This window comes from Protopterus annectens, chromosome 17.part0 (assembly GCF_019279795.1).
Source record: "Protopterus annectens isolate FY-2018-M chromosome 17.part0, PAN1.0, whole genome shotgun sequence".
NCBI classification, from domain to species: Eukaryota; Metazoa; Chordata; order Ceratodontiformes; family Protopteridae; genus Protopterus; species Protopterus annectens.
This window is the reverse complement of record NC_056751.1, coordinates 21,738,709-21,757,274: the sequence shown is the minus strand read 5'-3', so window position 1 is coordinate 21,757,274 and position 18,566 is coordinate 21,738,709. Positions and strand designations below refer to the sequence as shown.

The following is an 18,566-nucleotide window of genomic DNA, read 5'->3' as shown; positions in this document are numbered from 1 at the left end:
CGATCAAAAAGAAATGTTAGCTGTACAGAATGCTCTGACAGCCTTCAAAGACCGTATTCTTCCAGGACAACTATTGGTAAAGACAGACAACACCACAGTTATGTGGCACATAAACAAGCAGGGGGCAACCCACTCATACCCTCTCTGCAGACTAACCATGGCTCTGTGGAACACAGCCTTGAGCTACAAAAGTACACCTTCAAGCTCAATTCCTGCCAGGCAAACTGAATTCACTGGCAGACGACTTAAGCATAAATCTCATGGACCCACATGAATGGAAACTAGAACCCAAAATATTCAACCCCTTGAGGAACAAATGGGGGACTTCAGAGGTAAACCTGTTTGCCTCCCCTCAGAACTACAAATTAACAAAGTCTGCACAAGAACTCCCCACATTCAAGCTTGGAAAGTGGATGCCCTGTCCTTTACCTGGGAAAGCCTCTCGGTTTATGCCTTTCCCCCTCTGCCTCTCCTCTCGAAGGTTCTACTAAAGATCAAACAGGACAAGCCAAGGACAATACTGATTGCACCAGACTGGCCATGCCAGCACTGGTACCACCTCTTGCACAATATGACACTGCTGCAACCATGGCACCTGCCTCAGACCCCTTCCCTACTGCACAGCAGGTGGGCCAGATTCTGCACCTTCAGCTTCAAACCCTGAACCTTGCAGCCTGGCTAATTCCTTGAACTCTCCTCTAGCATCCCTCAGTAAGCAGATGCTGGATGTCATTCTGGAGGCAAGGAGGCCTCATACTAGAAAATCCTATGCTGAAAAATGGAAAATATATTCTTGGAGCTAGGCTCAGGGGATGGGCACAACGGTGCCCAGCTTACCTCATATTCTACAGTACTTAACAGAAATTCTCCACAAGGACCTGCTCTTCTCGTCAGTTAAAATTCATGCCTCTGCCATTTCAGCACATTATAATACTGAGCCCACCCCTCTTCTCTCACCCCTTGCTAAAACAATTCCTTTGAGGGGCCAAAAATTTAAGACCCCCAGGAGATCTCCCACTCCAGCCTGGGACCTTAACTTTGTATTGGAAAAGCTCACTCTCCCCCACTTTGAGCCAGCTGCAACAGCAGAGTTGAAATTCTTTTCTTGGAAAACAGCCTTCCTTCTAGCCGTCACTTCAGTAAGAAGAGTGTCTGAATTACAGGCCCGCAGGGCAGTGGAACCCTTCATTTTCTTCCATGCGGACAGGGTTTCCCTCAGGACTAATCCTTCCTTTATGCCCAAGGTGGTGTCTAGTGTTGCCCTAAATCAGTCCATTCATTTGCCTACCTTTTTCCCGAATCCACAAAACAAAGGTGAACTAATACTGCACTCTCTGGACATGCACAGACAACTTGAATTTTACTTGGACAGGACTAATCCTCTCAGAAAATCTGAACAGCTGCTAGTTAGCTTTGCTGCAGGGGCAGAGGGGAATGCCATTTTAAAGCAAACCATTTCCAAATTGCATTAATTCTGTTACAAGCACCATGGAAAACCTACCCCACAGGGGATAAGATCACATTCCACCAGGGCTGCATCTATCTCTGTCTTTTCTCAGATGAGCCCCTACAAGGGACATCCTAGAAGCTGCTTACCTGGAGCTCTGTACATACCTTCACTTACCATAAATGTAGATGTTTGAGTGTATTTACTGTTGCAGTCCTGGTTACCTTTCCTCCAGCCCCCCCCCCCCCCCCTGACTTCTCTTGACTCTACCTTTCCTTCTTGTTTGGTATATTTATTTTTTCTGGTGTATTTGCTTTTTGATGGGAGTGTACCATACCATATAATTGCTTCCTGTTGTTGGGGCACCTGACATCTGGGGCAAGAAAAACTGATGTAATGGCATTGGCCGCATGTTTTATACCCCTGACAACCTGACGTCATGGAAGAAGAGACATCATTTGATGCAGAAATCTGAAGACTCTGGTATTCAGGCCGGCTGAGGGCTACCTGCAGGCAGATAACCCAAATGTGATGACTGCAACAGTGAATACACTCGAACATCTACATTTATGGTAAGTGTACGCAATTGTACTATATTCAGTACTTTTCATGGAAAACTCTCTTTGGTGGCTATCCCTTCAGCAAGACAGATAGAAACTCAGGCACTAACTTCTCAGCCTCAGTGTTTGGTTTTTCATAAAGACAGTGTCTCTGTGTACCAACCCCTCTTTCTTGCCCAAAGTTGTTTCTCAAATAAGTATTAAGTCAGACTATGCATTTGCCTGTGTTCTTCCTTAATTTTAGTAATAAGGGTGAATATGTACTACATTTGTTGGATGTTCATAGACAGTTAAGTTTTTATTTACATAGAACGAAAGAGTTTCGGAAAGTAAAACAACTGTTTGTTGCATTTGTAGGCCCTAGGAAAGGCCTACCAGTTACCAAAGTTACTTTATCAAAATGGCTTTCTCGTTGTATTTCCTTTATTTATACCTCAAAAGGATTGAAACCTGGCATCCATTTGGGCTCATTCTACTAAGGCAATGGCCACATCTGCAGTCTTCCAGACAAATGCCTCCTTGGATGATATTTGCACAGCAGCCACTTGGGCAAACCATCAGGGTCTACATTAAATCAGTGAACGCTTAAAAAAGTGAACACTGATTTATCAACCCCATGTAAGTGAAAGCTTACAATCCCAAACACTTGGAACAGCGATTTTTTTTCCCAGGGAAAAAAATCACTGTTCCACAAAAAAAAATAAAAACTTCAAAACATTACATAGTAAAAAAACAAAAAAAAAACCAAAATAAAGTGTGTGGGGGGACTTTGCCCCCCACCCACCTACTTAAATATACCAACTCCGAGATCACATTACAGTGAGGAAAACGGCAAAGTAACTGAGGCAGTCAAGTGATTTCTTTCCCAGGGAAAGAAATTGCTTATATGCCGTTTCACTATTTTGCTGTTTCGTGCTTTCAAGTTCGATCAAGACGTATTTGAAGAATTGCATCTTCGATTATATAATAAGAACCCAACCATCATACTTTATCACTCATTGTAAATTAGATTTGGTCTCCAGGGGAATGGCCTCCTTTGGTGTGATAGGTCTGAGGAATATTCTCCAGTGAGTCCACCCAGGTTAAAGGTAGCTGGGGACTCGGTCTCGTATGTGAGGATGAGATGAAGAATTGAAAATATCAGATAAAGAAGTTGTGTACTTACCATAACATTCCATTTGTATTGTACATCTTCATTTATCCTTGACTCCCCTCCCTCCATCCCCCGGCCTTTGAAGATTTTGTTTTGGTGGAATGGATACATTCGTAGTATGTACTGAGGCATAGCAGATATGGTTTCCATTAAGGCATCCTTTATTATACTTTATTTCTAATCTGCAAATTTGATCCAAGGTAACTGGGATAGGGAGATGGATAAGGATAGTAAGGATGAAGCTCGAGTTTTTGGCCTGCGCAAGCTGTAGTAATGGCTGTGTCTGTTCTGATATCTGAACTGAACCCGTATGTCAAGGATAAATGGAGATGGACAACATAGATGGAATGTTATGGTACGTGCATAACTTATTTATTAATTAATTAATTTTGCTTATCTCTTTAGTTTTCCTTTTCATCATTTCAGTAATGTTTAACAGGAAGTCCAAAGGAACAGGAAGTTTAAAATGCAACATATTTATTGCATGTCATTTTTCCCTTCCTACCACGTATAAACTAAGTTTATTTTTGTCTTTTCCCTTCTATAGGATGTTGTTGGTTGGTACAAATTCAGGCGCAATACACGTCAGGAAATGACCTTCCAAGAGAGGGTGCTGCATAGAAATCTGCAGAATTATCTGTCTAATCCTGAACTCGTGTTTTTATTAACTACAACTAGTACAACTTCAGATAATAATTCTACACATAGGTTGGAATATGCTATACATAAACCTCAAGAGAGGTAGGTACCATATATTTATGTGAACCTGCTCTGTGACATTCATTCTGTGAACAGGCTTTGTATAATGAATAAGAAAAGATCATTTGACTTGCAATATTTTATATAATTTCACATTTCTATTAATCTTTCATTTTCTGATGTTTCATATGAGGTACATTCATCTTTCATTTTCTGATGTTTCATATGAGTTACATTCAGCTTTCATTTTCTGATGTTTCATATGAGGTACATTCAGCTTTCATTTTCTGATGTTTCATATGAGGTACATTCAGCTTTCATTTTCTGATGTTTCATATGAGGTACATTCAGCTTTCATTTTCTGATGTTTCATATGAGGTACATTCAGCTTTCATTTTCTGATGTTTCATATGAGGTGCATTCACGCAAAATACTTTTTCCATTTTTCTTTACAGGCCATTGTTGTCTAGCATGGGTTTTTAAATGTAGTTGATTCATTCCTTTTGGGACAAGAGGACTCATGGATAACTTTCATAGTGCTGTTTCTTTTCTTTTTTCCTGTGTTAAGACAAGTCCCATGTGTAGAATGCTCCCAACTGCTTCAGTGACTCACACTTCTTTGCACACCGTAGTGAAGGGGGCTGCTTAAGTATGCTTGTGTCTACCATTTGGGCTTGTGATTTAACAGACTTGCTTGTTGTGGGGGAGCAGATGTTTGTGTTTCACTGTTGCAGTCCTTACAAAATGGGTTATCCGGTCCTGGTAGCCCACAGTAGGCCAGAATACCAAAGTCCTTGGTGTACGACGTTGGCTGCCTTTGGTTTAGGCCTGACGTAAGGACATCAGGTACAAAGGAAGGCAGCCAACGCCATTTCCTCAGTCTTTCTTGCCACGGAGCCTGAAGCAGAAGCTTTTTGCACAAGTGGTGGTCGGTCGAGTACCTTCTTTTTGTATTCTGACTGCTTAGTTGAAGACATCCTCAGATAAGACCCCGTTGGGGACCCTCTTTTCTTCCTTTAACAAATGTCAGAGAAAGTTAATAACTGTCTTGCCTGTGGAAAACAGATTCTGCACCGTGATTTTCACTCCTACTGTATTACTTGTTTGGGTCTTGAGCACGACGTCCCTAATTGTGTTTTCTGTGCTTCTTTTAACCCACTTACCATATGCCGTATTGCTAGGATCTTGCTCAAGCATTTCGGAGTTTGGCCTAAGTTCTTCGGTATGGCATCTTCTGGTCTCCCGACTTCAGATGTTCCTAAGAAGCACAAGGATAAGGACCGCGACAGGCTTAGCGTCAATTTAGCCGATGATGTCCCTGTTAAGTTGGTTGTCATCCCAGCGGTAGTCAGTGAGGCGCTTTCTTTGCCCCTGCAGTCTGCAGATGTTCAGCAGCAGGCTTCTGCGGAGACCTTTTCTGAGTCCTCCATGCCGCAGGCTTCCACTTCGTCTACTGACCCTCTGCCAGTCGCTGCCTCTGATGGATCCGGAGCCGGCTTCTGAGGCCTCTTTTCTCCTCCCAGAGACCAGATCCAGACTGACGACCTTGGTTCAAACTACTGTGGTGGCTAGGCCTCCTGAGTCCCTCCAGCTTTCTAGCAGGCCTTCTAGCCGAAAATCTACTCCAAAGCAGGCGCCGGCCTCCCCTCAAATGCTTCAGTCTCAGATGATTAAAATGGCTAGTGATCTTTTGACCCTTATCAGGGGCTTTCAGCCACCTCCTTCTAAGTGGGCTAGCGAATTGTCCCCAGAAGTTTTGTCTGCCTCGGACTCTGTTTCCAGCAACTCTGCCGATGAAGAAGGAAACTGTCAACTTTTTTCTGGTTTTGAGGATTCTGATGCAAAAGACTCCATCCCTTCTGCCTCCCCATCGGAAGATTTTTCTTTTGGAGATGCTCTGAATACTCTTAGGGAGCATTTTCAAATGGGAAAGTCAGGACAACCCTCAGTCTAAGAAATGGATTAGGGAATTTTTGGATTTGCCACAGCATAAGCCTTTGGCTATCCCTCTGGTTTTGGAAGTTGTGGATGATCTTTTCATGGAGAATTCTTTGTCTCCTAATTCTGTTCCTCCTGCTCCCAGAAAGCCTGACAGGTATTATAGAGTTCTTGATTCTCATCAGTTCCTTTTCAGGAATCCTACTGCTGATCCAGAGATCATTTCTCAGGGCCCTAAGGGTGTTAAAGCCATGGTTGCCAAAAATCCTGTTCCTTCTGACAGGAAATCTAGGGCCTTGGATAGGTGGAGTAAAAAGGTTTATGCTTCTTTCACCCTGGCTGTTAGGTCTGTTAATTGTCTTTCATGTGTTTAAGTATCAGTAGCATACTTTGGAGGCTATTAAGGCTAAAATTGCTGGTGTTCCTTCCCTGATGGAGAGTAAGGACATGCAAGATTTATTTACTTCTGCCATTCTTGTCACTAAACATTCTCTACATTGTGGTTTTGACACTTTGGAGGCTTCTTGCAGGGCAGCAGCCACTGGTTCTGTCATTAGAAGACATGCTTGGCTCAGAGAACAGCCTCCTTCTGAACCTGGCAAATCTAAATTACTGTATGTGCCTTCGCACAAGGACAGTCTTTTTGGTAGCAGAGCAGAAGAGGTGTTGAAAAAGTTGGAGGATAAGGCCAAATCTATGCAAACTGTTAAGGACTTTCTGCAAGTTCAGCCTCCTCATTTTAGTAGACATTACCCTTCTAAGAATTGGACTTTTCCTGCCCTGGTAAACAGGGTTGCACTAGACCTAGGGGTTACAGGTCTTCTAGGGGACAGACTTCCACCCCTCAAAAGGCTAAGCACTGGCAGGCTTCCTCTTCAAAATCGGGGAGTTCTAAGAAAACTTCCCAAAGCAAGCATTCCCAATGACTCCAGCCTTCACCTGCCTGCCTCTGCGGGCCCAGGGTTTCTTTTGGGGGGGGAAGGTTAGCCATTTTTGCAGCTGTCTGGTTCACCATCACAGACGACAAATGGGTGCTCAAAATAGTATCCCAGGACTACAAGTTCTCCTTTTATACCTTCACAGTCCACCAAGGATACCCAGATATCCCCCAAATCAAACGGCAGAAGCATAAAAACAAGTTTCTTCTTTGCTGAACCTGGGAGCAATAGAGCCAGTTCCTGCACTACAGATAGGCCAGGGATGTCCTTCATGGATGCATCTGCAGTCATAACAAATGGGTTGTCCTGTCGTCAGGCAGCCCTTCGGTCGGCCGGATTCCAAAGTCTGGGTCCGGCTTCGGCTGATGTCGCACTTCACCCGACGTCATCTCTGCTGGTCTTCGGGTATAAAGGCATCAGCCCACGCCATTTTCCCCAGTCTTTCTTGCCGCGTGGCGCCCGAAGCAGAAGCTGTTCGCAAGTGCCGGTCTGTCAGATCCAGAGATTACTACTACCGAATACTACTTCGAAGACTTCTAAAAAGCTAAGTACCCCGTTGGGGACTCTTTCTTGCCTCAGCCGATGTCAGAAAAAGTCAATAACTGTTTAACTTGTGGGAAACAAATACCTCATAAAGATTTCCACTCTTACTGTCTGCCTTGCTTAGGCCCAGACCACGACGTAGCAGCCTGTTACGCCTGTGCTTCCTTCAACCGACGACGCTAAGGCCGGTCGGAGTTTGCTGAACAGTTTTTCGGCTCAGACTTTGCGTACATTATGCCGTCGGATCCTCCGACTACCCAAATTGTTAAAAAACGCAAGGAAAAAGACCGACACTCGCGGTCCGCGGTTTCGGCGAAACCACCGTTAAGCAAGCGAGTGTCTCGGTTTCGGCTGAAACCGAGAAAACTGGTCAATCTTCAGCCGAATCCATGACTACTACTGAGGCTCCCGCTACTTTACCTGAATCGGCCTCAGAAATTTTGCCTACAACTGTGGCTTCTAGTGAGTTATCAGGCACCATCCCCTTGGATGTCTCTACCCCAGCACGTGGTGCTGCTAGACCCCCTGCAGCCATGTCTATCAAGGCCTTTGCCAGGGCTAAAGCAGCCAAATCTGCTAAGCCAGTGCCTGTTAAACCTCCCTCACACAGGCCCACTTCCAGTTCACAAATGCTTACTCTGGCAGAAGATTTAATATCCTTAATTAGGGGATCCCAATCTCACCCAGACAGGGCCTCTCAGCCCCCAGAAAAGAGACCTAGAACAGAGCCCCCCGAGCTAGTGTCCTCTGATGATTCTGCGGATGACTCCGACATTACAGAACAGCCAGAGGATCCTTTCTCTACTTATGAAGACTCTGATGCGGAAGAATCCATTCCAGCTGCCTCTCCACCAGAGGAATTTTCCTTTGGGGAAACCTTACATGCCATGAGAAAGCAATTCCAATGGCAGGGACAAGATTTCTCAGATTCCAGAAAAAGGCTTAGGACTTTTCTGCACTTACCACAACATAGGCCCTTGGCTATTCCTCCTGTTTTGCCTGTTGTGGATGATGCATTTAATGATGTCTGCACTGCTCCTGATTCTTTACCTCCAGCCCCTGCCAAACCTGATAGATTTTACAGGGTACCAGACACTCATCACCACCTATACAAGGCCCCACTGGCAGACCCCGAAACTATTTCCCATGGGCCTAAGGCAGTAGCCTCAACCACAGCAAAAAACCCTATTCCTTCAGAAAGGGAAGCCAGGTCTTTAGACAGATGGGGTAAAAAAGTTTACACTTCTGCTACTCTCTCAGCTAGAGCTTTAAACTGTCAGTTTCACATGATCCAATACCAAGAGTTTATGCTTGATCAGTTAACTAAAAAACTAACCTCTGATGAATCTATAGATAAGAAATATGTATTAGAAATGGTGAATAACATACAACAGGTTAGTAACCATTCCTTAAAATGTGGCTATGATGCACTGGAGGCTTCATTTAGATCAGCCATGACTGGCACAGTGATAAGAAGACATGCATGGTTGAAAGAGCAGGTCTTACCGGATCATGTTAAAGCTAAACTATTAGATGCTCCTATGGATAAGGCCAGTTTATTTGGTACACCTGCCCAGGAGGTAATGAAGAAAATGGAAGAAAAGGCAAAATCTGTACAAACAGTTAAAGATTTCTTACAGGTTCAGCCCCAAGGTTTAGCAGGAACTGGCCTGCCAAAAATTGGTCCTTTCCTGACTCCACAAGATCCCAAAGGGGCAGAAATAGACGCTCCAGAGGCAGAAATCAATCCAGAGGAGGTGCCTACAGAGGACGACAGTGGCAAGGTAATAACAGAGGCACAGACACACCACTACCACTGCAACAGGACAATCACAGTGACTTGGCTCTAACTCCGCCTACCAGGGAGCAAATAGCAGCACCATTAGGCGGAAAGTTAGCCTTATTTTCGTTAAATTGGCACTATTTCACAAAAGACATGTGGATTTTGCAAACCATAGACCAAGGCTACGGTTCCACTTCCACACCTTAACAGTCAAAAGAGGAATGCCAAACCTGCCTCCAAATCAAAAAATAGAAGCTCTACAACAGATAAGGCAATTAACAAAGATGAGAGCTGTGGAAAGAGTACCAATAACAGAACAGGGCAAAGGATTCTACTCCAGACTCTTCCTAGTACCAAGAAAAGAAAAAAGCTGGAGACCTATTCTCGACCTATCCATCTTAAACACATACATCATTGTCCCAAAATTCAAAATGCTGACCCTACAGCAACTTCTTCCCATGCTGGGCAAGGAGTGTTGGCTGGTAACTCTAGATCTCAAGGAGGCATACCTGCACGTCCCCATTCGACCAAATTGCAGAAGATACCTCAGATTTCTTGCAGGATCAGAGCATTATCAATTCTCAGCATTGCCCTTTGGCTTATCTACTGCGCCCAGAGTATTCACAAAATGCCTGGCATCAGTAATCGCCCACTGCAGACTACAGGGAATCCAAATTTATCCATACCTGGATGACTGCCTGCTACAAGCGGACAACAAAAGCAAGCTGACAACAGATTTACAAAGGGTCATTTACTTGCTACAAGCCCTGGGATACACAGTCAATTTACAAAAGTCAAGGCTGATACCATCCCAAACAAGAACATTCTTGGGCGCTGAATTGGACACAGTAAAACAAATGGCATTCCTAACTGCAGAAAAACAAAAAGAACTCCCTCTTTACTTCTTGGCATTAACAAAACAGAACAAACTAACAGCAAGAAAAGTTCTGCAGGCCTTGGGTTTCATGGCATCATGCATAATCTTGGTCCCACATGCCAGACTGCATATGAGAAAACGACAGTGGTACCTAAAGAATTTATGGTCCCAACACAGGCACAGTCTAGAAGCAGAAATACCACTAATCCCATGCCTAAAACAGGAGTTCCTATGGTGGGCTCAAGCATGCCAGTCAAACCCAGGCCTACCCTTCCGCAACTTTCGAACAAGCCAAACCATCACAACAGACGCCTCAGACCTAGGATGGGGGGCGCACATGCTGGACAAATGCGTACAAGGATTGTGGACTCAGGACCAGCTGCACCTGCACATAAACCAAAAAGAAATGCTGGCAGTAAAACTGGCAATCCAAAAATTCAGACCATTCCTCAAAGAAGGACATTTGATGATAAGGACAGACAACACCACAGTCATGTGGTACATCAACAAGCAGGAGGCACTCATTCATACCCCTATGCAGAATGACTTTGGACCTTTGGAATCTGGCACTCAGCTACAACATCCAGTTACAGGCAATATTTGTACCGGAAGAGGAGAACACTCTAGCAGACATGTTAAGCAGAACCACCTCGGATGCTCACGAATGGATGCTACACCCGGACATCTTCAAGACCATCATAAAGAAATGGGGAATGCCACAAATAGATCTATTCGTTTCCCCTCTCAATCACCAGCTCAAAAAATTCTGCACAAGGACATTCCACCCACTTGCATGGAAGGTGGATTCGCTCTCCTTCAGCTGGAAAGGTCTGACAGCATATGCATTTCCACCTCTTCCCTTGATACACAGGGTATTACTAAAAATCAAGGAGGAACGTCCAAGGATAATCCTGATAGCTCCGAACTGGCCAAGACAACACTGGTACCCATTGCTGAGGAGCATGTCTCGGGAGAAAATGTGGACAATACCCCTGATGCCTTTGTTAACTCAGAACAACTACAGCATCATGCATCCAAACCTAAAAACTTTGCAACTGACTGCCTGGAACATCACATAGTGCAACTAATCCAGATCTTTCCCAAAGGGTTAAAGACATTATCCTTGAAGCCCGCAGACCTTCAACAAGAAGGAACTATGCAGGAAAATGGAAAAGGTTTGTCATTTGGAGTGCTGAAAGAGGAAAAGATGTGTCGAGTATAGATATTGCTAACATTCTGGAGTATTTGGCAGAGCTCCTACATACAGGCCTGTCCTGTTCCTCCATCAAGATACATGCATCAGCTATTTCAGCAGAATACAGGTTTGATCCACCTGTCTTTTCACATCCTCTACTCAGGCAGTTCCTCAGAGGGATCAAGAATGTAAAACCTCCTAGGAAACCACCATTACCAGCATGGGACTTGAACTTTGTGCTAGAAAAGTTGACACTCCCTCCGTTTGAACCAGCAGCAACAGCAGATCTACAGCACCTGTCATGGAAAACTGCTTTCCTACTGGCAATTACCTCAGCAAGGAGGGTTTCTGAACTTCAGGCCTTAATGGCAGTACAACCCTTCCTAATCTTCCATCAAGATAGGGTGTCCATGAGAACTAATCCTACATTTATGCCTAAGGTGGTATCCAGAGTGTCTTTAAACCAGGCAATCCACCTACCTACCTTCTTCCCCAATCCACAAAACAGAGGGAAAGAATGCTGCATACCTTGGATGTACATAGACAGCTACGCTACTACCTGGACAGAACCAAAAGTAACAGAAAAACTGACCAGCTTTTTGTAGCCTATGCAACAGGAAGGGAAGGAAAAGCAATTTCCAAACAGACAATCTCCAAATGGATAGGAAATTGCATACGATTCTGTTACTCCTACCATGGAAAACCAATTCCACAGAACATAAGGCCTCATTCTACAAGGGCTACAGCCACTACCACAGCTTTCTTACGAGGAGTGGCAACCAAGGACATTATTGAGGCGGCTACTTGGACCTCCGTGCATACATTTGCCAAGCATTATAATTTACCTCTGTATTCTAGATCCCGAGCAGGGTTTGCCACTGCTGTACTGCAAGGGATCCTAACCACACCATAATTTTTTCTTCCTCCTCCCTAGTTGGCTATGGTATTCTACCCATTTGTTATGACTGCAGATGCATCCATGAAGGACATAGTACAGTTTTGTACCTACCATAAATGTAGATGTCCGAACTGGATAGCATCTGCAGTCAGGATTACCCTCCCTCCTTCCCTCTGTGGTACTCCTAGGGTATTTACCCTCCTAATAGCTAGCTGGGCGGGGGGGGAGTCTCTTATGGTGTATTTGTTTGTATATATGTACCTACATGCTTATTTTTTGTGTTTGCCTTCTATCCTTTTGGAAACATTGGCATTTATCCAAAATTTAGCCTTCCAAGAGGGCAACTGGCATCTGGGGCAAAAAACACTGAGGAAAATGGCGTCGGCTGATGCCTTTATACCCGAAGACCAGCAGAGATGACGTCGGGTGAAGTGCGACATCAGCCGAAGCCGGACCCAGACTTTGGAATCCGGCCGACCGAAGGGCTGCCTGACGACAGGACAACCCATTTGTTATGACTGCAGATGCTATCCAGTTCGGACATCTACATTTATGGTAGGTACAAAACTGTACTTTTCTATTCAAGACTATTCCTGGTTCCCAAAAAAGGGGGCACCTGGCTCCGTATTCTGGATTTGTCCATTCTAAACACTTTTTTGGTGATTCCCAAATTCAAAATGCTCACTCTTCAGCAGTTGCTGCCAATGATGGCCAAGGATTCCTGGCTGGTGACTTTGGATCTCAAAGAAGCTTATCTGCACATCCCAATAAGGGAAAGCTGCAGGCAGTTCCTTCGCTTTAGGGTGGGGAACAGGCACTTCCAATTCTCTGCACTGCCCTTTGGCTTATCTACTGCTCCCAGAGTTTTTACAAAATGCCTGGCTCCAGTCATTGCTTTTTGCAGGCAGAGAAACATTCAAATTGACCCTTACTTGAACTATTGTCTTGTTCAGGCAAACTCTCCAGAGCAACTTCTAAAGGATTTGGACTTTGAAGAGCCTTCTCACCTCTTTGGGCTACACCGACGAAAAGAAGTCAAAATTGGTACCCACCAGGGAGATTGTATTCCTGGGAGCGAGCCTGAACACAGCCGCCCAGATTGTATTCCTCCCTCAAGAGAAACAAATGGATCTTTCGAATTCCTGTAAGCCCTTGGATTCATTGCTTCATGTATTCTGATTATTAACATATGCCAGACTGCATATGAGGCAAATACAATAGTACCTCAAAAACCTTTGGTGTCATCACACTCAGGATTTAGACTTGATACTTCATCTGATTCCCTGCCTGCAGATGGAGTTCCTTTGGTGGGCAACTGCCTGTGCACAGAACAAAGGCCTGCTTTTCTGTCCACCTCCTGCCAGCCAGACTCTCACCACAGATGCCTTGGACTATGCTTGGGGAGCACATCTAGATGGCAGATGCATTTGCACAAATCTGAAGGAATTGATGGCAGTCCAGCAGGCCTTGATGGCTTTCAAGCATCTTCTCTCTCCTGGTACTCTTCTGGTCAGGACAGACAACACCACAATCATGTGGTACATCACCAAGCAGGGAGGGACTCACTCTTACCTCCTGTGCAGACAAAGCATGATACTATAGTCCATAGCAGCTTCCATGGGCATTCATCTGATAGCTCAGTTTCTTCTAGGAAGGCTCAACATCTTGGCAGACTGGTTGAGCAGGCAGACCCTGGATCCTCACGAGTGGCGACTAAACAAGACCATCTTCTATCGCATCATTCAGCGTTGGGGCACTCCCCAGGTGGATCTCTTATTTCCAACCAACCATCTTCTTCCAACCTTTTGCACCAGGGATCATCACAACAAAGCTTGGAAAGTGGATGCTCTGTCCTTCCCCTGGAAACAGCTCTCGATCTATGCCTTCCCTCCTCTGCCTCTTCTTCCCAGAGTGCTGTTAAAGATAAGGGACGAAAAACCAAGGACCATCATCATAGCTCCAGACTGGCCCAGACAACATTGGTATCCACTATTTTGCTGTTTCTCCCAGTCTCAGCCTTGGCATCTTCCCCTGATACCAGATCTCTTGGTTCAGGAGGGGGGAAAAATTCTGCATCCTCATCTTCAGACTCTGCATTTGGCAGCTTGGCTCATAATTTGAACCTTTCCCAACAGGTGGTTGAAGTCCTTCATGAGGCCAGGAGGCCTAGCACTAGGAAATCTTACGCAGATAAGTGGAAAAGATTCTTCATTTGGATGTAGACTAGAGGGGAAGACCCTCCTCAACCTACTCTTCCTCTTATTCTTGACTATCTGGCAGGCTTGCTTAATGGCGGACTTTCCTTTTCTTCTGTCAAGATTCATGCTTTAGCTGTTTCTGCTCATTGTTCCTTTGAGCAACCCATTTTCTCTCATCCCTTGATGAAACAGTTCCTCAGAGGAGCTAGCAATTTAAAGCCTCCCAGAAGGGCACCTACTCCTGCTTGGGATCTCAATTTTGTACTTGAGAAACTTACTCTGCCTCCTTTTGAACCAGCTGCCTCAGCAGACCTGAAGTTTCTCTCCTGGAAAACTGCCTTTCTCTTGGCTATTACTTCAGCTAGAAGAGTTTCTGAGCTGCAGGCCTTAATGGCAGTAGAGCCTTTTATCATCTTCCATGTGGATCAGGTTTCTCTTCAAACTAATCCCTTCTTTATGCCTAAGGTGGTTTCTAGCCTGACTCTTAACCAGTCTATCCACCTGCCTACTTTCATTACTAATCCTCAGAATAAAGGGGAAAGGTTACTGCATTCCCTGGATGTGCATAGACAGCTTAGATTTTACCTGGACAGGACTAAACCTTTTCAAAAGTCGGATCAGTTGTTGGTCAGATGTTCATCGTGTTTCACTGTTGCAGTCATTACAATTGGGTTATCCTGCTGGCAGGCTACCTGCAGTCGGCCTGAGTTCCAAAGTCTAGGTCCGGCGTCTGTTGCTGTCGCCTCTTCCCTGACATCAGTGCGCCAGGGGTATATAAGATGCAGCCGATGCCATTTTCTTCAGTCTTTCTTGCCGTGCGTGCCCGAAGCAAAAGCAGTTCGCAAGTGCTGGTCGGCCGACTCCTGAAGTTTTCAAATTTCAGATCCGAAGTCTTCATTAAAGCTAGGTACCCCGTTGGGGAAACTTTTTTCTTGCTCCAGACCGATGTCAGAAAAAGTTAATAACTGTATTTCTTGTGGGAAGCAAATACCTCAAGGATTTTCATTCTTACTGTATTCCTTGCCTAGGCTCTGACCATAACGTTGCTAGTTGTCGGTTTTGTGCTAGATTTAACCAACGCACTATTAAGCGTCGGTACGATTTTGCATTTCATTACTTTGGCAGAAGATTTAATTATATAATGCCGTCGGATCAGCCGACTACTGGAGTTTACAAAAAACGAAAAAAAGAAAAGGACAGGCATCCGAGATCCAAAACAGATGACGGGGCTTCTTCTAGGCCTGTCGCCGGTTCTCAAGTGAGGCGCTTTCGCAGCCCCTGACACCTGCTACCTCAGAGCCACAGGCCGCTTCCGACTCCCATGTGGAGCCGACTGGGCGTGTGGAAACTCAAGGTATTGGACATTCGGAAACTATTCCCTCAGATGGGTCTGGAGCCGCTGAGCAGGCATCGGCTTCTGAGGGTGTTTTCAGGCCTACACAGTTGCATGTGAAACCTACTTTATCTACAAAGACAAAGACTAAAGCAGCGCTAAAGACAAAGAAACAAGTACAGCATTTACCTGGACAGGCCTCCATGCCTAAAAAACAGATGCTTAAAATGGCCAAAGACCTTATTACTTTGATCAGGGGTTCCCATCCCCCTCCTGAAAAGAGGCCTAGGCAAGAGTTAGAATATGAATCTTCAGACCAGGTTTCCATTTCCTCTGATTCCTCCTCTGAACAGGATTACTCTATTCCTCCCTATGAGGATTCTGATGCTGAAGAATCTGTCCCTTCAGCCTCTCCTGCTGAGGATTATTATTTAGGGGAAACACTGCATACTGTGAGGGAGCATTTCCACTGGAAGAGCCAAGATTACTCAGAATCCAAGAAAAGGCTCAGATATTTCCTTTTATTGCCCCAGCACAGGCCCCCTGCTATCCCGCCTGTTTTAGACATTGTAGATGATGTATTTACAGAGTCCAGTTTTTCTCCAGACTCTCTACCACCAGCCCCTGTTAAGCCAGACAGATACTACAGGGTTCCTGATTCACATAAATTTATCTATAAGAACCCTGCAGCTGACCCAGAAACCATCTCTCAGGGTCCCAAAGGGGTCAAGGCTTCTACTGCAAAAAACCCTATTCCCACCGATAGGGATTCTAGGGCCCTAGACAGATGGGGGAAAAAGATTTATACCTCTGCTACCTTGGCTGCAAGAGCTTTAAATTGCCAATTTCATATGCTTAAGTATCAGCAATATCTTATATCCTTGCTTAAACAGAAAATGGCAGCAAATTCAGAATGTGCAGACAATAAAGAAATGCAGGATTTATTGCATGTAGCTGAACAAGTTAGAAAGCATACTTTGCAATGTGGTTTTGATTCTCTTGAGGCCTCCTGCAGGGCCGCTGTTACAGGTCCTGTCATTAGGAGACATGCTTCGTTAAAAGAACAAAATTTTCCAGATCATGTTAAAGCAAAAGTATTAGACGCTCCTTTACAGCATGATACTTTGTTTGGTGCTAAAGCAGAAGAGGTGTTGAAGAAAATGGAGGACAAGGCTAAATCTATGCAAACAGTCAAGGATTTCTTGCTGGTACAGCCTCCCAGATTTAGCAGGAACTGGCCTACATAAAATTGGTCTTTTCCAGTGTCAGACCACAATGGGGCAGATACAGACGCCCTAGAGGCAGATCACAGCCCCAAGGCTCATACAGGCCTAAACAATGGGGTGCTTCTACCTCCAAGAGCGGATAGGAAAAATCACAGCCATACAGGAAACAGTCTCAATGATTTTCCACTTCCAGCACCAAGTACTTATCTTTTGGCAGCCCCTCTGGGGGGAAAGCTAGCACTTTTTTCACAAAACTGGCACATGATCACCCAGGACATATGGATTCTAAATATAGTTTCACAAGGCTACAGGTTCCACTTTCACACCCTGCCAAGGCAAAACGGTATGCCAGACCTGCCACGCAATCAATGGGCAGAGGCACAAAAACAAGTTTCATCCCTCATGGACATGAGGGCCATTCAACAAGTACCAGAACAAGAGCAGGGTCACGGATTCTATTCAAGACTGTTCTTAGTACCCAGAAAAGACAAAGTATGGAGACCAATACTGGACCTATCTATTCTAAACACATCTGGATATTCCAAAATTCAAAATGTTGACTCTGCAGCAGTTTCTGCCCGTGTTGGGCAAGAAGGCTTGGCTTGTGACTTTAGATCTAAAAGAGGCATACCTGCATGTCCCAATCAGACAAACATGCAGAAGATATCTCAGATTCAAAGCCGGCTCAATGCACTACCAATTCTCTGCACTGCCCTTTGGCTTATCTACTGTGCCCAGGGTCTTCACAAAGTGCCTGGCACCAGTAATTGCATTTTGCAGACAAAGAGGAATACAAATATATCATTACTTGGACGACTGCCTTATTCAAGCAGAGAACAAGGACATTCTACTACAGCATCTAACGTTTGTAAAAAGATTACTGACAAGTCTAGGGTACACAGTAAACGAGAAGAAATCAAAACTCGTAGCCTCTCAAAGAGATAATATTCCTGGGTGCAAGCTTAAATACAATTGCCCAGATGGCTTATCTCACACCAGACAAGCACAGACAACTGACTACTTACTTCAAAATGTTGTCAACAAAGACCCAGTTATCTGCAAGAAAAAATTCTGCAGGCCTTTGGTTTCATGGCATCCTGCATTCTGCTAATTCCATATGCAAGATTGCATATGAGGAAACTTCAATGGTATCTAAAAAGTGTTTGGACTCAACACTGCCACAGCCTGGAAACTAATTACCCTCATTCCCTGCCTGCAACAGGAGTTTCGATGGTGGGCAAAAGCCTGTCACAACAACACGGGACAGCCATTCACCTTACCCACAGCCAGACAGGTATTAACAACAGATGCATCAGATTATGCCTGGGGGGCCCATATGGCAGGAAGATGTATTCAGGGCACATGGTCTGCAAGTCAAATGCATCTACATATCAATCAAAAAGAGATGCTAGCTGTTCAGAATGCCGTAACAGCCTTCAAGGACGAACTTCATCCAGGACAACTACTAATAGACGGACAATACTACAGTCATGTGGTACATAAACAAGCAGGGAGGCACACCTTCCTACCCCCTCTGCAGGCTAGCCATGAACTTGTGGCACACAGCATTGACTTACCAAGTACATCTGCAAGCTCAATTCCTGCCAGGAAGGAAAAATACTCTGGAAGACGAACTAAGCAGAAATCTAATGGATCCCCACGAGTGGAAATTGGATCCACTAGTCTTCAGCATGATAACAAAGACCTGGGGATGATGCCCGGACATAGACCTATTTGCCTCTCCTCACAACTACCAACTACAAAGATTCTGCACAGGG

The 18,566-nt window shown here is 44.8% G+C and overlaps 1 protein-coding gene across 2 annotated transcripts in view; it reads left to right on the top strand.

Annotated features, from left to right (window-relative positions):
* The window catches only part of ABRAXAS1 (abraxas 1, BRCA1 A complex subunit), an 804,658-nt gene that overhangs the window by 356,917 nt on the left and 429,175 nt on the right, over positions 1 to 18,566 (top strand). For both annotated transcript variants that reach the window (XM_044059464.1, XM_044059465.1), the window contains exon 5: positions 3,708 to 3,901. In XM_044059464.1, coding sequence (XP_043915399.1) covers positions 3,708 to 3,901 — 194 coding nt within the window. The remainder of the gene's footprint in view (positions 1 to 3,707; positions 3,902 to 18,566) is intronic.